Source organism: Neomonachus schauinslandi, chromosome 15 (assembly GCF_002201575.2).
Source record: "Neomonachus schauinslandi chromosome 15, ASM220157v2, whole genome shotgun sequence".
In the NCBI taxonomy this organism is placed as follows: domain Eukaryota; kingdom Metazoa; phylum Chordata; class Mammalia; order Carnivora; family Phocidae; genus Neomonachus; species Neomonachus schauinslandi.
Window position 1 is genome coordinate 16,980,332 of NC_058417.1, and position 24,418 is coordinate 17,004,749.

Sequence of the window (24,418 nt, forward strand, 5' to 3'; positions counted from 1 at the left end):
CTGTGTGTGTGTGTGTGTGTGTGTGTAAGCGTAAGTGTAAAGACATCTAAATATGTGTGTGTGTGTGTGTGTGTGTATGCGTAAGTGTAAAGACATCTAAGTATGTGTGTGTGTGTGTGTGTGTGTGTGTAAGCGTAAGTGTAAAGACATCTAAATATGTACCTAGCTCCTACGTTCCAAATACACCATATACAAATTAATGAATATGTAAATAAAGTAAATTTTCAGTTGTCAATACCAGAGTGTTTCCAAGATTTTTTTTTTCTAATAGAGGGAGGGGCAGAGGGAGAAGGAGAGAAAGAATCTTAAGCAGGCGCTATGCTAGGCATGGAGCCTGATGTGGGACTCGATCCCATGACCCTAAGACCATGACCTGAGCCAAAATTTAAAAAACTGGATGCTTAACCAATGAAGCGACCCAGATGCCCCCCAAGGTTCTTTAAGATGTTGAAGTAAGTTTGGGAAATTACTAATTTAGGCAGAATTAAAGAAGTAATTTTGTTTTTTATTGCAGAACCTTTCAGGACCTTTTAAATATCTAATATTCATCATTAATTTATAAATAGGAGAAACATTAAGAAATATTTGCTCCCAGAATCCTTTTAATAGAAGGGAAAGGGAGTCTACCTAAAGTAGGGTTCTACATAAGAAATTTTTGGTCATCTAGAGCAGTGGAGGAGTAGAAATTCTTCAAGTTTTTAAATTCATTTGCCACTAATGAATTTATGAAAATTATTTATCCCCTTGTATATTTTTGAGTTATCTAAATTTTATAAACTTAATAGATGTAAAGGATATAATGCACAGCATATATATATATATACTTCATACTGTGTATGTGATTTAAAGATATTTAAAACACAGAGCTGCAGAGTTAGCTCATTCGATTTATTAAAAAACAACAACACAGTGCTGTCTAACTCAATTAGCAAAGCCAGTCTTCACTGTCATATCAATCAGTCAAATAAGAATCACTTTCTGTCAAAAAAGTCTGACTTCATTTTCAATGTAAATAACATGTTAATGTGTCCCCATGACAACCATCTCAGTTATGAATTTTACTGGGGGAAAGATAACTGAGGAGAGAGAAAAAGCAAGGAGTAAAAGGAAGGGAAGGAAGATGACTGAAAAGGCACAAGGCCTTGCCAAGAGTTTGTGCCCTGACTCTTCAATATTTCTGATAGTTACTATATATTCTCAAATTGTTCTTCTGGTATTGCTTTGAGGCTTTTACAACCAAGACCAATGCATCATTGTAATATTCAGGATGTAAGGAGTCCTATTTTTTATAAAGCAGGAGAGGGAGATTTGAAAGGTAGGTGGGAAAGAAGACGTAGTAGAACTAAGACACTACTCTCATCATATGGAAGTTGAAGAGCTAGACAATTATTCCCTTCAAACTTGCTGACATTAATACTGAATTATTTATGGATAAAACAGAGGATGCCTAGAATTTGCTTCACAATAATGGCGGGGTCGGGGAGAGAAAAATGAGTACATACAGCAGAACTGGCCATGGGATATTGTTATTGGGCTGGGTGACTGGTATGTGAGGCTTCATTATACTTTTGTCTACTTTTATGTATATCTGAAATCTCCATAATAAAAAATAAAACCAAAAAACTCCAAATCAGCTATCAGTCTTCAGGTATTCTTAGTCTGAAGATAATGATATATAATAAACATAAATCTAAAGAAAACACACAAATTTCCACTTAGCATTTCTATCTTTCTCCTCCACTTGGATTTTCACTGAATATTTTTACTCCCACACCCAAAATATGATGCAGGTTATAATACAGAAGAAAATGTCGAAGAGACAAATGAAAAAATAGGAGATGTAAAGGCAGCACTCCAAATCTGTATTTGAAACTAACTATGCTTAAAGTTAAAATGTCCAAAATAGCATTATATTACCAGGCAAAATATAAGGCATCTGAAAAAGTATAATCACACATTTCCTATTTCAATCATGAGGATCAACAGCAAATAGGATTATTCTTACCAATATGGCGTTCCCACAAAAGAATTGGCAGGAGATGCCATGGAAGCTGATCCAAAGTCAGCAAGTTTCACCTGGCCTGGTTCTGTCAGAAGGATATTTCCTGCTTTGATATCTCTGGGTTTAAGGAACACAGAAAATTATTTCTCTTTTCTTCGTTAGATTGTGTTGAAAATGATAAAAATCAAGTAAAAAATTTTAAAACAGGGAAGGAGAAATCAAAATAATTAAGTCCTAGGGTAATTTCTAAATTAGGATAATGAGAATTAAGATCCAAAAGTAAAAAATACAGAAGTGATATAAATATACAGTGATAATTTTCCTCTCTAAAAGAGAAGACAAAATAGCAGTAAAGACAAAAGACAGAAAATCAAGTAATTCGAGTATAGTCTATACTTGAGTTCCTGTTTATTGATACAAATAATGGTTTTAAAAATAGAATTTAATTAGCTGACCATTCCTTCATAATTTTAAGATTTCTGAGTATACCACTTAAAGTTAAAAACGAAAGATCTCATACCCCAAATTTGTTTTTTTTAAAGTTATTCTTATCATTTCCAAACCTTAGCATAGTTCTCCTAATTAAACATGAAATGAAAACTGAAACACATGGATAATGTAGTATCTAATGATCCAAATTTACTTTCAAGCTTACTTTTTAAAATCAGCAAACATATTATCCATGCAAAATAAGAATATTATGGACATTTATATAATAGCATTGTATGTCCAATTGGCACCATAACATTTAACCTTTCCCAAAAAAACCACAAAAAAACCAACCAAACAAAAAAAAACCCAACCAAATTTCCAAGCACTTGTCAATTCTAACTATTGTAATGGATATAATATTAAATAAATCTTTTTCCATTTCCTTTTTAAATGAGGAGAGGTACTTTGAGGTTGGTAAGACCTTAGGGTCTAATTCCAACTCTTCCATTCACTTATTTGTTAGCATGTAGATTTCTCTTGGACCTTACTATCCTCATCTTAAAAAAAAAAAAAGGGTAAGCCATTTAGCTCACAATGACTCTACTATATAGTTTAATATCAATTGCCTGGTCCACTGCTAGTTTCCTTTTAAAATAGACAAAACCTATATCAATGCTAAAAATGCATTATAAAATAGTTTAACCTTAATGTTACTATCCATTATTAAGGATCATCAAGGATTAATACTCAAAAGCATAGAGTGTTAAGTCCATGTCATGGGATCAATGGAATAAAACTGGCATTATCAGTTCCCGGAAAGACAAAAGACCTAAGCTTAGTTCAAGTCTAGTATGGCTTTGTAAACTTCAGAAAAATTAGTCATAAACTGGGGCATCGTTTTACCTGTGAAATGAAAAAAGTTAAGACTACATAATCCCTAATGTCTTTTCCATCTTACAAATTAAATGATTCTACAATTAAATTCCTACCACACATCTATAAAGTGCACAAATGTCAGAAAACCCAGCAGCACGTGTAGACAAAGATAAAACTGATCCTAAAAGAAAAATTATTTAATTTTGAATTAAATTAAATCTTTTATCATTATGGAAGAAAATACCTGATCCTAAAAGGAGATCAAATGTACTGGCATGTTTGTAAGACAACCTAAAAAATGAGTTTATAAGATTCTGAAATACTTTTATATGGCTATAACCAACAAAACTTTCAGGGTTAGTAAGTTCCATGGTTGATAAATCCAATAAGCCACCTGCTGTTAATACATGATAACTGTCAAAGTGCTTACCTATGGATCATGGTATGAGAATGTAAGTAGGCTAATCCCTGGAGAGCACCATGTGTAATTGCTGCTATTTCCACTTCTTGTAATGGCTTTTTGTGAACTTAAAATAAAATTTATTGGAAGATAATTACTATACAGAATATTTTTGTTTAAAAAAATAAACACCTAATATTTGAGGCCATTTTAAAAAAACAAACATTTAGTGAGAAGACTTGCTCCCCAAAACAATAAAACAAGGCTACTGAACTTTAGAACTGGAATTACAGTTGTGCCTAGCTGTTGAAGTATATAGCTCACAGCCAATTTTTCTCTAAGCTAACAAAATTCAACAATTAGTTAATTATAAAAACAAAAGTAACAAAAGAGAAGTTCTCCCTTTATTCTCACACATCTTCATTCTGAACAGAAGGAATAGGTTAAGCTAAATGACAAAGGATAAAGAAAAATGCTTGGTAAGTCATAATATAAAAAATTTCACCTATTTTACGCTACTACAGGACAGTGCATACCATGAAGAGAATCTAGAAAAGGCGAAGGTTTTTACTCTATCTGTAAAGTTTTTACATTATTTAAGAAAATCATACAGAATTCTCATTATATTTTTGCTAATACTTTTTTTCCTAAATAATTAAAGGAAACCTACCTTCCAGTAAATCTGAAGCAGATCCTAAACAATATTCCATTACCAGCTACATGGGAAGAAAAATTATAAAGGCATTAAATTAGTAAAAAGATTCTATTTGAGATAAAATAAGTTCACCAAGGAGATCAAGATGATAGTTTGAAGTAAAATAAATCTAGTCATCATTTACCTTAAAAAATGTTTATGTATTTAGCAATTTCTTAAATGATAAAGTTAAGCCAATGATACATTAATCTTTTATGCTGACATGTAATCACTTGTACAAGATGTATATTTCATCTATAATTACTAACTAAAACTATAAAGGAACATAGTTACATTGTTATAACTGTTAGCAAATGGAAAACTGTACTCTGGATCTATATGTACAACGGTTAGGTTATAGTTTAAATGCTTCCTTAAAGCAAACGCAGAGCATCTCCTGTGCGCCAGATATTTTATATATATAAACTAATTTAATCCTTATAACCACCTTATAAGGTAGGCCCTATTATTACCCTTGGGGATCATTTCTGTTAAAAGAAAATTTATTTTTTTTTTTAAGATTTTATTTGAGAGAGAGAGAGAGAGACAGAGTGACCAGAGAGAGAGCACAAGTGGGAAGGAGAGGGAGAAGCAGGTTCCGCACTGAGCAGGGAGTCAGATGCAGAGCACGATCCTAGGACCCTGGAATCATGACCTGAGGGGAAGGCAGACGCTTAACTGCTGAGCCATCCAGGCACCCAGAAAATTTACTCTTTAAAGATACATTTATTATGCCTATACCACTGCTGGAATACTACCTTGTCACCTCAATGGTAAAAAGAAAAACTTAATCTCCATTTCTTGTAATAAAGTGTCTCAATTCTCTACCATTAGTATTATTCGGCCAAGGAATCAGTTCATATTTCACCAAAATTCACCGACACTTTACCAAAATCTTTGTACATTACAATATATTTATGTCAAAAAGATATGCTAATTTTTATCCTCAAATAATAGGATTATTGTACAATGCTTGATAAACCATTTTAAAATGGTGATAACTAAAAAATGTCAGAGAACATTTTACCACGCACATAAAGGTCAGCCAAATCTCTGCAGTAAACTTGCAAAAGTTTTATTATCTCTTATTGCCAAGGAGTTCCAAGAAAAGCTGCTCTTCCTCTCTCAGTAAGAACTAACATTTCAAGGTGTTTTTGCATGGCTTTCCACAACCACTTTGAGACATTCTTGAATTAATTAATTCTAAACCAATACCAACTAAATTATAGCAAGGAGAGGGCAAACACCTACCCATGCTGTGTGCTCACGTAAATAGCAGCCTTTGTATTCTATACTGTTGGGATGTTTTATTCTTTGTAGAAACTTGACTTCCTTAATAATATCCTGCCATTTCTGTGGGGGAAAAAAAGGAATAAAGGAAAGAAATATGAACAGTTGCTTTTCCTTAGAAAGTTATATAAGAAAAAAGTAATTACTAGCTTAAGCAGGGTTAATGAGAACATACAACTTTGCTTTATTTGTAATATTTAAATAGCAAACTAATAAATTTGAAAGAAATGACACTTGTATAGGTTAAACTCAATTCATAATTTATAGTTATTTTATTCAAGGTAGAACAAATTTTACTTTGATAAAATTTATCATCAATGAATCTCATTAAATTTTACAATCACACACCAAGCATGTTGATGAAAACTACATACTATATTTCGTGATTTTTCTTCATCAGCTCAACTTCCCCTTTTTTTTTTTTTGTTTTTAGATTTTACTTACTTATTTGAGAGGAAGACAGAGAGAGAAAGAGCAAGAGCAGGGGGAAGGAAAAGCAAACTCCTCGCTGAGCAGGAAACCTGACATGGGGCTCAATCCCAGGATGCTGGGATCACAACCTGAGCCAAAGGCAGATGGTTAACTGACTGAGCCACCCAAGCACCCTCTTTTTTTTTTTTAAAGATTTTACTCAAAATGGATGAAAGACCTAAACATGAGACAGAAATCCATCAAAATTCTAGAAGAAAACACAGGCAGCAACCTCTTTGACCTTGGCCGTAGCAACTTCTTGCTAGACATTTCTCCAAAATCATGGGGAAACAAAGGCAAAAATGAACTATTGGGACTTCATCAAGATAAAAAGCTTTTGGACAGCAATGGAAACGGTCAACAAAACCAAAAGACAACCTACAGAATGGGAGAAGATATTTGCAAATGACATATCAGATTAAGGGCTAGTATCCAAAATCTATAAAGAACTTCTCAAACTCAACACCCAAAGAACAAATAATCCAATCAAGAAATGGGCAGAAGACATGAACAGATATTTCTCCAAAGAAGACATCCAAATGGCCAACAGACACATGAAAAAGTGCTCAACATCGCTCAGCATCAGGGAAATCCAAATCAAAACCTCAATGAGATACCACCTCACACCAGTCAGAATGGCTAAAATTAACAAGTCAGGAAACGACAGATGTTGGCGAGGATGCGGAGAAAGGGGAACCCTCCTACACTGTTGGTAGGAATGCAAGCTGGTGCAGCCACTCTGGAAAACAGTATGGAGGTTCCTCAAAAAGTTGAAAACAGAGCTACCCTAGGACCCAGCACTTGCCACTACTGGGTATTTACCCCAAAGATACAAATGCAGTGATACAAAGGGGCGCCCGCACCCCAATGTTTATAGCAGCAATGTTCACAATAGCCAAACTACGGAAAGAGCCCAGATGTCCATCAACAGATGGTTAAAGATGTGGTGTGTGTACACACACACACACACACACACACACACACACACACACACAGGAATATTAAGCAACCATCAAAAAAATGAAATCTTGCCATTCGCAATGACGTGGATAGAACTAGAGGGTACTATGTTAAGCGAAATAAGTCAATCAGAGAAAGACAATTATCATATGATCTCACTGATATGTGGAATTTATGAAACAAAACAGAGGATCACAGGGGAAGAGAGGAAAAAATAAAACAAGATGAAAACCAGAGAGGGAGACAAACCAGAAGAGACTCTTAATCACAGGAAACAAACTGAATGTTGCTGGAGGGGATGGGGGTGGAGGGATGGGGTAACTGGGTGATGGACATTAAGGAGGGCATGTGATGTAATGAGCACTGGGTATTATATAAGACTAATGAATCATAGGCCTGTACCTCTGAAACCAATAGTACATTATATGTATGTAAATTAATATAATTGAATTTAAATAAAAGAATGTTTAAAAAAATAACGTCTTTACTTACTTATTTGAGATAGAGAGGGGGGAGAGATTGAGTGGGGGGGAGGGGCAGAGGGAGAGGGAGAAGCAGGCTCCCCGCTGAGCAGTAAGCCCAACTCTAGGCTCAACCCCAGGACCCCGAGATCATGAGCTGAGATGAAGACAGACACTTAACCGACTGAGCCACCCAGGCACCCCATCAACTTTCCTGTTATTTGCAGCTTTATTAACATGTAATTTACAGGGGCACCTGGGTGGCTCAGTTGTTAAGCGTCTGCCTTCGGCTCAGGTCATGATCCCAGGGTCTGGGATCAAGCCCCACATCGGGCTCCCTGCTCCGCAGGAAGCCTGCTTCTCCCTCTCCCACTCCCCCTGCTTGTGTTCCCTCTCTCGCTGTCTCTCTCTGTCAAATAAATAAATAAAATCTTTAAAAACAAACAAAAACAAAAAACAAAAAAACCCCATGAATTTACATGCCATATAGGTCACCTATTGTGTTTTTGGCTTATATGTTCTATCAAATATTAAGGTTATGTTTGTTTTTTAAACTCAAATGATTACTCTGAGATTTAAATTCCTAAATGCATACTTTCTAAATGCTAGTAAATAACTGTTACTATATAGGAAAGGTCACAGAAAAAAACAAGCAGTATGAAAATATTTTCTTACACATTTTACTAAGAGCCTTCTTCATTGACAGCTTTGAGGAAATACAGATAAATCTTTGGCCATAAGCTACTCCATGACAGCCTTACTTATGTCATACCCATAGTTACTCTTAAGCAACCAGGGAGGGGCGCCTGGGTGGCTCAGTAGGTTAAGTGTCCTGGGATCAAGCCCCACATCAGGCTCCCTGCTTAGCAGGGGACTCTGCCTCTCCCTGTCCCCCTGCTAATGCTCGCTCTCTCTCTCTCTTCCAAATAAATAAAATCTTAAAAAAAGAAAGCATCCAGGGAACTCTAAAAATACAGATCCATCAGTCCATACTCAAAGATTCTAGAGGCTTAGTAGATGTGGGGTGGAAATTAGGAATCTGCTTTTTGCTCTTGTTTGAGTTTTTTCAAGGTTTTCTACTAACTTGGGCCATATTTCTAAAGGCAGGGAAACTACTAGCATAATAGAAAACTTTGAGAAATGTTTTGTACTAAAATTTAAGATCATATATCTCATTTTATTTCACAAGTCTTCAACAAAAGACAGCAAAATATGTTTACAGTGTTTTTTTTTTTTTTTTAAAGATTTTATTTATTTATTTGAGAGCGAGAATGAGAGAGAGAGAGAGCATGAGAGGGGGAGAGTCAGAGGGAGAAGCAGACTCCCTGCTGAGCAGGGAGCCCGATGCGGGACTCGATCCCGGGACTCCAGGATCATGACCTGAGCCGAAGGCAATCGCTTAACCAACTGAGCCACCCAGGCGCCCCTGTTTACAGTGTTTTTATATAAAATGTGTACAATATAAGACGCTACATCATGAAAACATTTCATGGGCTTTAAATTTCAAATTTGAATGCTCTGGGACGCAACTCAGAACAAAGCAAAAGCCTGTATTCTTGAAGGTAAAAAAGACTTTCATGAAAGACACTAATAATTGGATGTGAAAAGATGATACACTAAATGAAACTTTGTTTTAGGTGTAACTAATCAAACAGACTCCAACACAGTACCAGTCTGCCTGTGAAAGCTAGTTCTATAGTTGTGCTATAGAATGGCAAATAAAATCAGTTAACTTGTAAGAAATGGAGTTTTTTAGTAGTTTTAGGAATTTTTAGAAAAATTTTTAGGTATCAAAATGATGGAAGAGTGATATAATCCTAAAAGTGTTACCATACCCACAAGATGATCTTCACAAAAATAAGATTTACCATAAAACAGAAACTTCAAAAAAAGTAGAAAACCAAAATCTTTAAAAAGTAAAGACTAACCAGCAATTCCACCTCTAGCCATATACCTGAAATTATTGAAAGCAGAGATTCAAAGAAATATTTACACAGCCAGGTCACAGCGGCACAATAACCAAGTGGTGGAAGCAACATGAAGTGTCCACCAACAAATGGTGGATAAACAAAATGTGGTGGTTTGTACACACATACACACTCTCTCTCTCTCTATTTAGCCTCAAAAAAGAAGGAAATTCTGACACATACCATAACATGGATGAACTTTGAGGATATTATGCTAAGTGAAATAAGCCAGTCACAAAAGGTCAAATACTGCATGATTTCACTTACATGAGACACCTGAAGTAGTCAAATTCACAGAGAAAGAAATGAGAATGGTGATTTACAGGGGGGGGAGGATGGAGAGAATGGAGAATTATTGTTTAATGGGTATAGAATTTCAGTTCTGCAAGATGAAAAGAGTTCTGGAGAAGAATGGTGGTGATGACTGCATGACAAAGTGAATGTCTTCAATGCCACTGAACTGTACATTTAAAAATAGTTAAGATGGTAAATTTTGTTGTGTGTATTTTACCACAATTAAAATAATTAATTTTAAAATTAAAGCCTAAAGATCCTAGATTTAGAAAGTAGAATACATGTTATAAAATAAATGTATACGATTAAATAGAATAACTACCTGAAGAGAACTAACCAGAATATTAGCAAACTGAAGTAGTATCAATGTAGTATCAATAATTTTTTTGTTTTTCAAATTATTACACACTGCTTATTTTTCAGACTAGATATAACTGCCTGTTGCTTATTAAAGTTTGTTTAAAACAAGCCTTAAACAATTTCTAAACCATTAAGAAACTATACACAATATAATTTATTGTCAAATATATCTTATTCTAGTTTACTTTTTTAAAAACTGGTGATTCCTCTATGATACAGATAAAGTAATATATTAAACCACAGTTTTAAAAAGCTCACTTCAGCAGCACATATACTAAAAAATTAAAAGCAAGGGGCACAAGTTGGGAGGCCATTAATGTTTATGGCTTTAGGTACAACTTTAATGGGTATATTTAGTTTCTGAAAGAAAATTCACTGAGATACACCCTTAATATTTGTATACTTTTATGTATGTATACTTTTTGAAAGAATTCCCATCTACCCCCATTAAAAACAGCATGTCTTTCTTTAATATGCCAATAAGAATGTATACATTTCACCTACCTCAGTAGACTGCTTTCCACTGTAAGACATTTTCTTGATAGCCACCACTTCATTGGTGCGTACATCTCGTGCCTAAAAAAACGAAGGACCATAGTAAAAATGAATAAATTAAATCTGTGCAATTATTTTTCTGAGAATTAAAGCATTTATAAGCTATCATATCAAAAAGGACATCAAAAGTGCTATTAAAGCACATTTAAAAAATAATAATAAATATATAATGAAACTTATCAAATTATCCAGGAGCTCATACACTGGAGAGAAAAATAAAGGTTTATCTTTCAGTGATTTAGTTGAGAGAAAAAAATACAGAAATCTTAATAGTACTATAAACAGAGACAAAACAAGACTAGTATATAAGTCTATGCTAATAAATTTTGAAATCTCAATGAAATGGACAATTTTCTAGTTAAAATTACTAAAACTGATCTAAAGAAAAAATGTGAGGAAAACAACAGTGGCATATTGAAAAGAATACCAATTAATTATCTTTAAAATAGTCATAAGTGGAAAATAGTTTTATCAGGGGAACTTTCCAGGATATAAGTGGTAACAAAAAGTTATCCCATTAATTTTATGAAGGCAGTATAACCCAGAAACTAAAACCTCACAAACAGTACAAAATAGTACCAATTTCATTTGAAAATACAGACAAAAGAATTCTAAATAATTTAAAAACCAAGTATTACAAAAGGCATTAAAATAAATATTCATTTGGATAAAATACATATCACAGAAATGCAAAAGATTTAGATACTAGGAAAACATGTGCCACATTTTAAAAAATATTTGAGAGGGGGACAGAGAGAGAGAGAGAGAGAGAAAGAGAAAGCTCACGTGCTGAGCCGGGGGAGGGGCAGAGGGAGAGGGAGAAGCAGATTCCCTGGTGAGCAGGAAGCCCAACAGGGCTGGACCCCAGGACCACGATGATGCTTGATAGACTGAGCCACCCAGGTGCCCCTCATTTACCACGTTTTTATTAAAAGTCAAAGGGGAAAAAAGTATATATATCAGTGCTCAATAAATGCTGAAAATGCAGGAAGGGCCCAATGCTAAATGTACTCAATTGCAGGGAACGTCAAACTCCTAGAAAACCTAAATTAGAAAGGTAATTTCTCAACGTGACAAATCATGTCTATTGTAAACAACTGCTAATCAGAATTAATACTGTACAATGATACCATAATTATTTACCACTCTTGTGGAAATTTTGAAAACAAAGTGATAAAAACATAATAGAAATACGATCATTGGGGCGCCTGGGTGGCTCAGTCGTTAAGCGTCTGCCTTCGGCTCAGGTCATGATCCCAGGGTCCTGGGATCGAGCCCCACATGGGGCTCCTTGCTCTGCAAGAAGCCTGCTTCTCCCTCTTCTACTCGCCCTGCTTGTGTTCCCTCTCTCACTGTGTCTCTGTCAAATAAATAAATAAAATCTTAAAAAAAAAAAAAAAGAAAAGAAATACGATCATTAACTCTTTGGAAGGGGCACCTGGGTGGCACAGTTGGCTGAGCATCCCACTCTTGGTTTTGGGTCAGGTCATGATCTCAGACTCCACATTCAGCAGGGAGTCTGCTTGGGATTCTCTCTCTCCCTCTCCCCACTGCTCTCTCTCTCTCTGTGTCTCTAAAATAAGTAAATATATCTTTTAAAAAAACCCAAAAAACTCTTCGGAAAAGAAGAGCCAAGCTCTTACTATACATCCACACATGCATGCACCCACACACGCACACGAGAATAGCTGTAAATACTTAAAATGAGTTACTCTTGATTTTGGCTCAGGTCACGATCTCAGGGTGATAAGATCAAGCCAAACTGTGTTGGGTTCCCTGCTGGGCACGAAGCCTCCTTGGGATTCTCTCTCTCTCTCTGCCCCTCCATGCCACCTCCCCCAAAGCTCACTCTCTCAAAACAAAACTATTTTAAAAAGACACCATGTCTGGAAACAACTGACATTTCAATTTCAATTAGTAGTAGATTGGTTAATGGAAACTTGCACCACTTGTTGTAATGGGTAAAGTGGATCTAGCCACATAAGTCCTGCTTGAGTATTTTTCAATAAACTTATTTTTCCAAAATGTTCTCTGCTTATCTGTGAGCTCCTTGATTTTAATCAACAGGTGTTAACATCAATATTCTTTTCTTTTAGAAGAGCTTTATTGAGATAATATACATTCCATTCAATTCACATTTGAATGTATACAATTTAATGGCTTTTAGTACAAAGATATATGCAACCATCACTACAATTTTAGAACTTCCATCACCTCAAAAAGAAAACTCCACAAATTGTTCATTTAAAAAATGGTTAAAATGATAAATTTTATGTGTATTTTACACTAAAATCTTTTCTCTATTAAAAAATAAATAAACCCCATACCTTTTAGCAATCGCCCTCTTATTCCTTTTCCCCACCACTTCAGCCCTAAGCAACAACTTATCTCTCTGTCCCTCTAAGATTTGCCCATTCTGGACACTTCATGTAAATGGAACCATATAACATGTGGTCTTTTGTGTTTGCTTCTTTCATTTAGCATAATGTTTTTAAGATTCATGACTCATGATGTTAAGCATCTTTTCTTGTGCTTCCTGGCCATTTGTACATCTTCTTTGGAGAAATGTCAATTCAGATCCTTTGCCCATTTTTAAATTGTCTTTTCATTATTGAGTTGTAAGAGTTCTTTATTCTAGACAAATCCATTATCAGATATGCGATTTAAAAATATTTTCTCCTATAGGTTGTCTTACAATGTTTTGAGACACAGAAGTTTTTTATTTGGACTTCATCTATTTTTTCTTTTGTTGCTCATGGTTTTGGTGTCATATCTAAGGATCCTTTGCCAAAACCAAGGTTATGCAGATTTATCCCTAGTTTTCTTCTAAAAGTTTTACACATTTAACAGTTACATTTAGATCTTTGATCCATTTTGAATTTTTATATATGGTAACAGGTAAGGGTCCAATTTTATTGTTTTGCATTAAACAGATGCATTTTTTTAAAAAAGATTTATTTGAGAGACAGAGCATGCAAGCATGGCGTGGGGGAGAGCAGAGGGACAAAGGGAGAGGGAGAGAGAATCCCAAGCAGACTCCTTGCTGAGCACAGAGCCCCATGAGGGGCTTGACTTCACGACCCTGAGATGATGACCTGAGCCCAAATAGTCAGGCACTTAACCAACAGAGCCGCCCAGGAGCCCCAGATGTAGTTCTTTTGTTTTTAATGATTTTCTTTTTCTTTCTTTCTTTCTTTCTCTTTCTCTCCCTTTCTTTCTAAGATTTATTTTGAGAGAGAGAGCGAGCATGAGCAGAGGGGAGAGGGGCGGAGGGAGAGGAAGAGAGGGAATCCCAAGGAGACTCCCTGCTTGAGGGTAAAGCCCCACACGGAGCTGAATCCCACAACCCCAAGATCATGACCTGAGCTGAAACCAAGAGTCGGCCGCCTAACCAACTGAGCCACCCAGGTGCACCACCAGATGAACTTTTAATTAGCCTAAGACAAAGCCTGATTTAAAAGTGGGTATATTGGAGGTGCCTAGTATAGGCCCTCGGATTCTCCCCCACCTTTATCTCTCTAAAAATAAATAATAAAATAATGCTAAATGCAATTTTCTGGATTAGATTCTAGAATAGAAGAGAGACAGTGGAAAAACCGGAAAAATCTGAGTATGTAAGTTTAGAGTATCATTTGATCAATGTTGATTTCTTAGTTTTGATAAATGTAATGTTGATAAATATAATGTTGACAAAACCATATTACATAGTTATGTAACATGTTAAAATTAGGGGAACTAGGTGAAAATTATAGAGGAAAACTCTTTACTATTATTATAAAATCTCCTGTAATGTTATTTTTTTAAAAAGGTTTTATTTAATTAATTATTTGACAAAGAGAGAGAACACAAGCAGGGGAAACCCGATGTGGGGCTCCATCCCAGGACCCTGGGATCATAACCTGAGCCAAAGGCAGACGCTTAACTGACTGAGCCATCCAGGTACCCCTAACATACTATTTTAAAATAACATTACTGCTCAGCGGGAAGCCTGCTTCTCTCTCTCCCTCTGCCTGTCGCTCCCCCTGCTTGTGCTCTCTCTCTCTTTCCCCCTCTCTGTCAAATAAGTAAATAAAATCTTAAAAAAAAAATAGTTAAATTAGAAAATTATTATAACTTATTAAAACCCAAACTTATTAGTGATGTTACATTAAAATTAAATGACAAAATTAAAATGAGATACCTCTGCGGATTACATCTAAAAAGAATAAATAAAAATATATAATGCCTACATACATGTTTTCCCCTCCCTTCAGGATCACATGTTGTACTTCGTTATCATGTCTTGTTAGTCTCCTCTAATCTAGAACAATTCCTTAACCCTTGTCTTTCATGACACTGGCATTTTTGAAGAATATACAGTGGTATTTTATAGAATGTTACTAAATTTGTGCTTGTCTGGTATTTCTTCAAGATTAGATTCTGGTTATACATCCTTGGCCAAAATACTACAAGAGTGATATTGTCCTTTTCAGGGTATCATATCTGTAGGTATACAATCTCTTCTTTGATGTTACTAATTTTCATCACCTACTCAAGGCATTGCCTGTTCTTTCCCAATGTATATAGTTATAGTTACTATTTCCTACCCTAATGTATATAGTTATACTTACTGTTTCCTACTTTATATCTAACAAGTAATCTGTGAAGAGATACTTTTAAACCATGGAAACATCCTGCTCATCAAACTTTCCCTCTAGATTTAGCAACCACTGAAATGTTCTAGGCCCAATCTTCACTATGATGATTACAAAATGCTGGGGTTTTTTTTTTTTTTCAACTCTACCATTCCCTTCTCATTTAACAGTCAGCATTCTTTTTTTTTAAAGATTTTGACAGAGAGAGAGAGCGCGCACAAGCAGTGGGAGCGGCAGGCAGGCAGAGGGAGAGGGAGAAGCAGGCTCTCTGCTGAGCAAAGAGCCCGATGCGGGGCTCGATCCCAGGATCCCGGGATCATGACCTGAGCCAAAGGCAGCTGCTTAACCGACTGAGCCACCCAGGCACCCCATAACAGTCAGCATTCTATTATGAGGAAAAGCCCTCCCTTTTTATCCATCCATTCATCCATCATCTGTCATGGAAATAATGGATTCCTATTTTACTCAAAAGGCTATATAATCCATTACCATTTTTATACTAATGCTTATATTACAGGATTTGGCCAGTGAGAGCCCCCTCAATCTGGCTCTAGTGTCCTTTCGACAGGCCCCAACTTTTTTTTTTCTTTTTTTTTAAAAATTTTTTATTTTTTCTCTAAAGCACTTTTTAACTTTCTGGCACAAGATGTTCTAAGGCTTATCTTTTAATGTTCCCTGTCCCTGAAATAGAATGAGCCATTACTCCAAGGAGCTCTTGTTCCCTTTAGTGAGGAATTCAAAATCTGTGTGCTGAGGTGTCATTACAGTGACAATCTTGTGGCAGACAGAGATAGGAGATATATGGGGGGGGGAGATATAACCCATCAAATCCCACAGGGTTCTTCCTTAATTTCCCTGAATCCATATTTCTCTTCTCTCATAGTCAGGATCCTAACTCTAAATAACAGTATCATTCATTGCTCAATCCTTTAACACATAGTTTCAGAACTGTCACACCCATACCAATATGAAACAAATGTATTAAGAGTTGAAGACTTGTCTGCAGTTTCCTTCTCCCAAACTGAGGGTATACAGTTAAAATATTATGTACAAAAGTTACTTGTATTAGATCTATTCTTTCCTCCAATGTGGTTGTATCTGAAATACAGCTGGAGTCATTGTTCCTGTTTGCCTTTGATATGCACCCCATATATACTGATTAAATTTTAATTTTTAAATATATAAAATATTAATTCAAGGTAAATTCAAACAAGTGTCATTCCATCCTCTATCTTTTCCATTCCATTCCCCACCACCACCATCATCATTCTATATCTTGATTTGTTGATTGTATAGGGGCATAATTTATCTAATTTCATCAAACTATACATTTAGTGTTTGTATATTTACTGTACATAAATTGCATTCAATAAAATCAGTCAATTTAAAAAATACTACCACCACAATGAATGGGCTGTATGTCAGGATTTTCTCAGTGTGGTTCTTTTTTCTTTTTTTTTAAGATTTTTATTTATTTATTTGAGAGAGAGACAGGGAGAGCATGAGCGGGGGGAGGGGGAAAGGGAGAGAAACAAGTAGATTCCAGTGCGGAGCCCGAAGCGGGGCTCGATCCCAGGACCTTGAGATCATGACCTGATGACCTGAGCTGAAGTCAGATGTTTAACTGACTGAGCCACCCAGGGGCACCCTCGGTGTGGTTCTTTTATTGGGCCCAATTCTAAGATTCTATGTATATTTTCCCCCTCTTCTGTATTTCTCCACAGTAGTATAAATTGGAGAAGGGACAAACAAAAACTCAGACAAAACTGTAATACCAAAAAAAGGTGTTTTTTTTTTTTAAAGATTTTATTTATTTGACAGAGAGAGACACAGCGAGAGAGGGATCACAAGCAGGGGGAGTGGGAGAGGGAGAAGCAGGCTCCTGGCTGAGCAGGGAGCCCAATGCGGGACTCGATCCCAGGACCCTAGGATCACGACCGGAGCCGAAGGCAGACGCGTAGTGACTGAGCCACCCAGGTGCCCCCAAAAAAGGTTATTTTTGAAATGTTTTCTAGGTCCCTCTTCCCTCATTTTGTGTCCAATCTGGAAATTAAACAAATGTGAGCAACAACTGCACACATACAGCATGTGTACATAACAAGATTCTTCAAGGATATAAACCTAAATGTTAATAACAGCTGTCCTTGGGTAGTGAAATTATAGATGGAGTTTTTACTATATTCCTTATTCTTTTTGTATCCAATTTACAAATGGGATATAAACCAAAAGTTCAAATTGTTAAGAATTTGAAACATATTTCTTCTCTAGGGAAATAATATTTTAAATTGTGGTTTTATTCCAATGGTGCCCACTAAAAAACAAAACAAAAAACTAAATCCATAATACTGCCAAATTATTAAACATCTATAATTATATTTGTTGCTTGAGTGGGGGGGAGCATTTTAAAAGGAAGAAGAAATAAAGAATGTGAGTGGAGTTTTCCCCTACTGATTATGAAAGGAATTCTTAGAGATGTTTTATGGCTTTAGAGTAATAGTTCATTGGCTTGCTTTTAAAATTACAATCTTTAAAATAATAAACATGTTTCTTTAACTACCAATTTTATGTCCTGGAGCCTTTTATTTATGAAGTATTTATTTCTCTAAAGGAAAAAAAAGTCAAGAGACACTTCCCTTTTTTCTTTTTTGGAGAAAGTCTATTTCTGGTTACTAATAAGCTTTTTTTTGTTGTTGTTAACTTTGAAATAATTACAGACTTACGCAAGTGTTGCAAAAATAGTACAGTTACCATATACCCTTCACCCAGCTTCCTCTAATGTTAATATCTTGCATAATGCAGTACCATTATCAAAACTAACAAATTAACATTGGTGAAATTATTAACTATTAACTAAACTGAGGCTTTATTTGAAGTTACCAATTTTTCTACTAATAACTTTTTTTCTGTTCCAGGATCCTACATTGCTTGGTTATCATGGTGCCTTAGTCTCTTCCAGCCTGTGACAGTTCCTCAACCTTTCTCTTTTAGGACTTTGACACTTCTGAAGAGCACTGGTTATTTTGGGGTTTTTTTGTTTTTTTTTTTTTAAGATTTTATTTATTGATTTGAGAGAGAGAATGAGATAGAGAAAGCATGAGAGTGGGGAGGGTCAGAGGGAGAAGCAGACTCCCTGCTCTGCAGGAAGCATGCTTCTCCCTCTCCCACTCCCCCTGCTTATGTTCCCTCTCTCGCTGTCTCTCTCTGTCAAATACATAAATAAAATCTTTAAAAAAAAAAACACAAAAATGATGTGTCCTCAGTGTCATGTCAGAGAGGGGGTACATGATGTGGACAATGGTGCTATTAACCTTGATCACTCGGTTAAGGCAGTCTGACAAGTGTCTCCACTGATTTTCCCATTTCAATTAATAAATATCTTTGGAGCTATACTTGAGATTATGCATATATCCTCTTCCTCCTCAGACTTTAACCCACTGATTTTACCATCAGTGGATCTTGGTTGCAACAATTATTCCCTTAGTCATTCTACATTTAATAAAAGAAATTTATATTCTTTTTCTATATATATATATTTTTTTCTTTATATAAATATCCGTGGTGTGTGAAAGAAAATAAGTCCCTACTAATACCTTCACAATTCTAACCCAAAACCACAGCCTTCCCCCATTCCTTATTTGTAACTTCTTTCTTGGACAGTAAGGAAACTTGTTCTCATTATCTACAATACATTTATTTACTTATTCAAATCTACTATATAGTTTCAGAATTGCCAAACCATATCCCTGTGAATAACAAAGTAACTAGACCTCCTTTTGTCTTTAGCCTTATTCAGCCAAAATACTGTTTTCAAAATCATCTGAGATTAGTTCTTTTCTCCCTTACCCACTTCTGTGTGTTTATGTTGTTCATTTATAATACAGTTAGGTTCATTTGTTATAGTCCATTTGTATTTCATCATAGTTTGTGTGTGTGTATGTGTACATGAAATGTGTGTTTAATGAAAATGAATGAATCGGGGCACCTGGGTGGCTCAGTCAGTTAAGCGTCTGCCTTCAGCTCAGGTCATAATCCCAGGGTCCTGGGATTGAGCCCTTCGTCGGGCTCCACGCTCAGCAGGGAGTCTGCTTCTCCTTCTCCCTCTGCCCCTCCCCCCTGCCGTGCTCTTGCTCGCTCTGTCTCTCTCAAATGAATAAAAAAATCTGAAAAAAAAAATTTTTTTTTAAATAATGAACATTTAATAAACAGGTGGCATGTACACTGAAGTAGATTGCAATTTCTGGCAATTATGAATAAAACTACCATTAAACATTCATGTATAGTTTTTTGTGTGAACCTGAGTTTTCATTTCTCTTGGATTACTATTTAGGAGTGGGAATGCTGGCTCAATATGGTAATAGTATGTTTAACTTTATTTAAAAACTACCAAAACTACCAAAAAACTACCAAACTACCAAACCATTTTCCACAGTGACAAAACCATTTTACATTCCTACCAGCAATTAATGAGATTTCCAACCGCTCGACATACTCATCAGTACCTGGCACTGCCTGTTATTTCTTTCAGCTCATCTTTATTTCTGTCATTTAAGCATACAGTGGTATCTCATTGTGGTCTTAATTTGTATTTCCCTAAAAACTAACGATGTTGGGCATCTTTTTATATGTTTATTAGCCATCTGTATTTTGGGGGGATGTGTCTGTTTAGACCTTTTGCTCAATTTTTATTATTTTCTTACTGTTGAGCTGTGAGAGTTCTTCATTTTTCTAATTTATTTTTACTTTAGAGAGAGCACACGTGAGCAGGGGGAGGGGTAGAGGGAGAGGGCAAGAGAGAATCCTCAAGCAGACTCCCTGCTGCATTTGGAGCCCAATGCAGGGCTTGATCCCAGGACCCTGAGATCAGGACCTGAGTCAAAATCAAGAGCCAGATGTTCAACCAACTGAGCCACCGAGGTGCTTCAAGAGTTCTTTATATGTTCCGGATACAAATCCTCTGTCAGATATGTGACTTGAAAATATTTTCTGCCAGTCTGTGGCTTTCCTTTTCATCTCTTTACAGTATCTTTTAGAAAATGAAAGCTTTTTCATTTTGATACAGTTCAATTTAAAAATTTTGTCTTTTATGGATAATGCTTCTGCTGTTAAAGATTTTCTCCTATATTTTATTCTAGAAGCTTTATAATAGGCTTTAAATTTATCATTATGATCCATTTTGCATTCATTTTTATATAAGGTAGAATCAAAGTCTATTTTTATTTGTTTATTTATTTATTTTTTAAGATTTCATCCACCCATCTGAGAGAAAGAGTGCATGTGTGTACGGCAGAGGGAGAGGGAAAAGCAGGCTCCCTGCTGAGCAGGGAGCCAGATCCAGGCCTCAATCCCAGGACCTCCAGACCATGACTGGAGCCAAAGGCAGATGCCTAACCAGCTGAGCCACCCAGGTGCCCCTATTTTTATTTATTTATTTATTTTTTTTTTAAGATTTTTTTTTTATTTATTTGAGACAGAGAGAATGAGAGACAGAGAGCATGAGAGGGAGGAGGGTCAGAGGGAGAAGCAGACTCCCTGCCGAGCAGGGAGCCCGATGCGGGACTCGATCCAGGGACTCCAGGATCATGACCTGAGCCGAAGGCAGTCGCTTAACCAACTGAGCCACCCAGGCGCCCCTATTTATTTATTTTTAAAGATTTTATTTATTTGACAGAGAGAGACACAGTGAGAGAGGGAACACAAGCAGGGGGAGTGGGAGAGGGAGAAGCAGGCTTTCCGAGGAGCAGGGAGCCTGATGCGGGGCTCAATCCCAGGACCCTGGGATCATGACCTGAGCTGAAGGCAGACACTTAATGACTGAGCCACCCAGGTGCCCCCTATTTTTATTTTTTAAAAAGATTTTATTTTTAAGTAATCTCAACACCCAAGGTGGGGTTCAAACTCACAACCCCAAAATCAAGAGTCACATGCTCCACCAACTGAGCCAGCCAAGTGTCCCTCAAAGTTTATTTTTGTAAACTTTGCTCTGGCACCATTTGTTGACAAGACTATCCTTTCTTCATTGATTTGTCTTTGTACCTTTGCCAAGAATCTGTTGACTATATTTGTATGGGTCTACGTCTGCACTCTCTGTTCTGTTTGAAGAGTTTCTGTATTTATCCTTTCAACAATATCATACTATCTTGATTACTTCAGGTTTCTGAAATCAGATGATGTGAGTTCTTTTTTTTTTTTTTTTTTTTTAAGATTTTATTTATTTATTTGAGAGAGAGAATGAGATAGAGAGAGCATGAGAGGGGGGAGGGTCAGAGGGAGAAGCAGACTCCCTGCTGAGCAGGGAGCCCGATGCGGGACTCGATCCAGGGACTCCGGGATCATGACCTGAGCCGAAGGCAGTCGCTTAACCAACTGAGCCACCCAGGTGCCCCAGATGATGTGAGTTCTTGAACGTGTTTTCTTTTTCAAAATTGCTTTGGCTATTCTAGTTCCTTTGCTTTCCCTAAAATTTTTAGAATATGCTTGTCAATATTTATTTTAGAAGCCTGCTGGGATTTTGATTGGGATTGCATTGAATCTATATATATCAATTGGGAGATAACATTATTTTGTCTTCCAATCCATCAACACAGTATATCTCTTCAATTATTTAGGTCTCCTTTGATTTCTTTCAATGTTTAAGGGTTTTCAGAATACAAATCATGTACATTTTTTGTTGGATTTAAACTCAACAATTTCATTTTGTGGGTACTATAAATAGTACCTTTAGCATAAAACATTCACTGCTAACATATAGAAATACAATGGGTTTCTGTATATTGTTCTTGTATCCTGCAACTTTGCTAAACTCACCTATTAGTTCTGGGATTCCTTCTGTAAGCTGGAAATTTCCAAAATAAACTACCATGTTGTATATAACACGGTAAATATGTGGATAAATTTTAAAACTATTTTTTCTCTTCAATTCTTTAAAATACATATGACTGTTTAAAGCAAAAATTATGACACTGAATTCTTGATTTATAATGTATGCAGATGTGGGCACTGTCTGGCTTAGTTGGTGGAGCTTGCAACTCTCGATCTCAGGGATGTGAGTTCAAGCCCCACAATGGGTGTAGAGATCACTTAAAAATAAAAATTTTTTTAAATAAATCTAATGTATGCAGATGTAATACATAAGACAAGAATAACATAAATGATATAGAGAGGAGTACATGATTTCTACATTTTTCTTGAAGTGATTAATATTAACAAATGAACTGAAAAGAGGATGGGATATTCCTCTCATAGAGAATAAATAAGATGATTAATAGTCAGAAATTTTTTTTAAAGTATATATATACATAACAAAATACTTGAGCTATAAGTAATTAAAGAGCACAACACTACATGTCATCTATTCTCACTGCCTGAGAGTAAAGGTAAAGTCAAAACTGGCTATAGGTCTAAAGACAAACTGGATGCTGTAGAGAGCAAAAAAAGAGGAGGAAAAGGAAAATATATACAACTAATCATTCTGTTTCAAACCAGGAAACTGTAAAGATCCATTCTGGAGCTATTTTAACGAACCAATAAGAATGATCTGAAATCACCATCAATTAATTATATGTAAATGGTCTTTCTAGATCTTTTTGTACATTTATATATTTTCTGTTATTTTTTTTTTTAAAGATTTATTTACTTACTTTAGAGAGAGAGAAGGGGAGAGAGAGAGCGCACATGGGGGGCTAGGGACAGAGGGAGAGGGAGAGAGGCAATCTGAAGCAAACTCTCTGCTGAATGCGGAGCCCGGAGCATGGCTCAATCTCACAACATTGTGATCATGACCTGAGCCAAAATCAAGAGTTGGATGCCCAACTAACTGAGCCACCCAGGCTCCCCATATCTTTTATTAACACCAACAGTATGCTGTAACCATCGAAAATATAAAACTTGCCAAGCCCCTAAAAGAATACAGATTAGTAAAATCTTACAGCAGAAAATAAGAGGTAAATATTACATCTCATTTTTTAAAACAAAGAAAAATAACTTCAAAAAATGAATTTGCCAGGGGCGCCTGGGTGGCTCAAATGGTTCAGCATCTGCCTTCGGCTCAGGTCATGATCCCAGGGTCCTGGGATCAAGCCCCACACTGGGCTCCTGGCTCAGCGGGGAGCCTGCTTCTCCCTCTCCCTCTCCCCCTGCTCATGCTCTCTCTCTCTCTCTGTATTCCTGTGTCTCAAATGAATAAATAAAATATTTTAAAAAATGAATTTGCCAGGATCATACATGGTCTGTCATATTTGTTAGCAAGCTACCTGGCTCCCAAGCCAGTGCTCTGTCACCCATCTACTGACATATTGGTTCTACTTAAGGTACTGGAAACTAAAAGAGAAATTTCTATCTTCCTGGCAATCTAGAGATAGAAGTCCTTTTGGACATGACTCTTTGGTAGGCTTTCAAATACTTATAATACCAGCCCTTGCTTGATTAGCTTGCCTGATGAGATAGCCAGCATAGCTGGCTCAACTGGAGTATTTTTTAAATTTAAGGTGATCCTTACTGTCAATTAATGAAAATTCAGAGATGTTTTAAAAACTACTTCTAGTCATCTAAAAAAATTTGATGAGAGGGTCCTTCCTCTATATACCCTATAGGCAGACACCACACATTAAGCCCTGTCATGGGGTGGGGTGAGAGGAAACAAAAACCAAAGCATTCATTCATGCGTGCACACTCACACATGCAACACATACACACGTAGGTTTATCTGATACCACGAAATACAAAGGTTAGTGACACAGAAATGGAATTACGGCAAAAATATTCAATTCTGGGCTACATTCAAACTTTGCACATCTACCTGGTGCATGTCTCCCAGACATCAAAACAATTAGCAGAAAACACCTGCTTTGAGCAGTTGCCCTTGATTCCTTGATGCTTTCATGCAATGGTTCCTGATGGGTGGTCCTAACCTGAACCTAGGTTTCCTGACTTCCTAAAACAGCATTTATCATCTTGTTTCCCTCACTCATTTTGTTATGAAAATATGTCAAACATACAGTAAAATTGGTATAGCTCAGTGAACCTT

The 24,418-nt window shown here is 36.2% G+C and overlaps 1 protein-coding gene across 1 annotated transcript in view; it reads right to left on the reverse strand.

The window, feature by feature from the left end:
- The window catches only part of TAOK1 (TAO kinase 1), a 157,368-nt gene that overhangs the window by 58,526 nt on the left and 74,424 nt on the right, over window positions 1-24,418 (reverse strand). The window contains exons 3-7 of the mRNA XM_021704581.2: window positions 10,712-10,783; window positions 5,656-5,757; window positions 4,381-4,426; window positions 3,741-3,837; window positions 2,006-2,119 (exon numbers count right to left, since the gene is read on the reverse strand). Of these exons, the coding sequence (XP_021560256.1) occupies window positions 2,006-2,119; window positions 3,741-3,837; window positions 4,381-4,426; window positions 5,656-5,757; window positions 10,712-10,783 (431 nt within the window). The remainder of the gene's footprint in view (window positions 1-2,005; window positions 2,120-3,740; window positions 3,838-4,380; window positions 4,427-5,655; window positions 5,758-10,711; window positions 10,784-24,418) is intronic.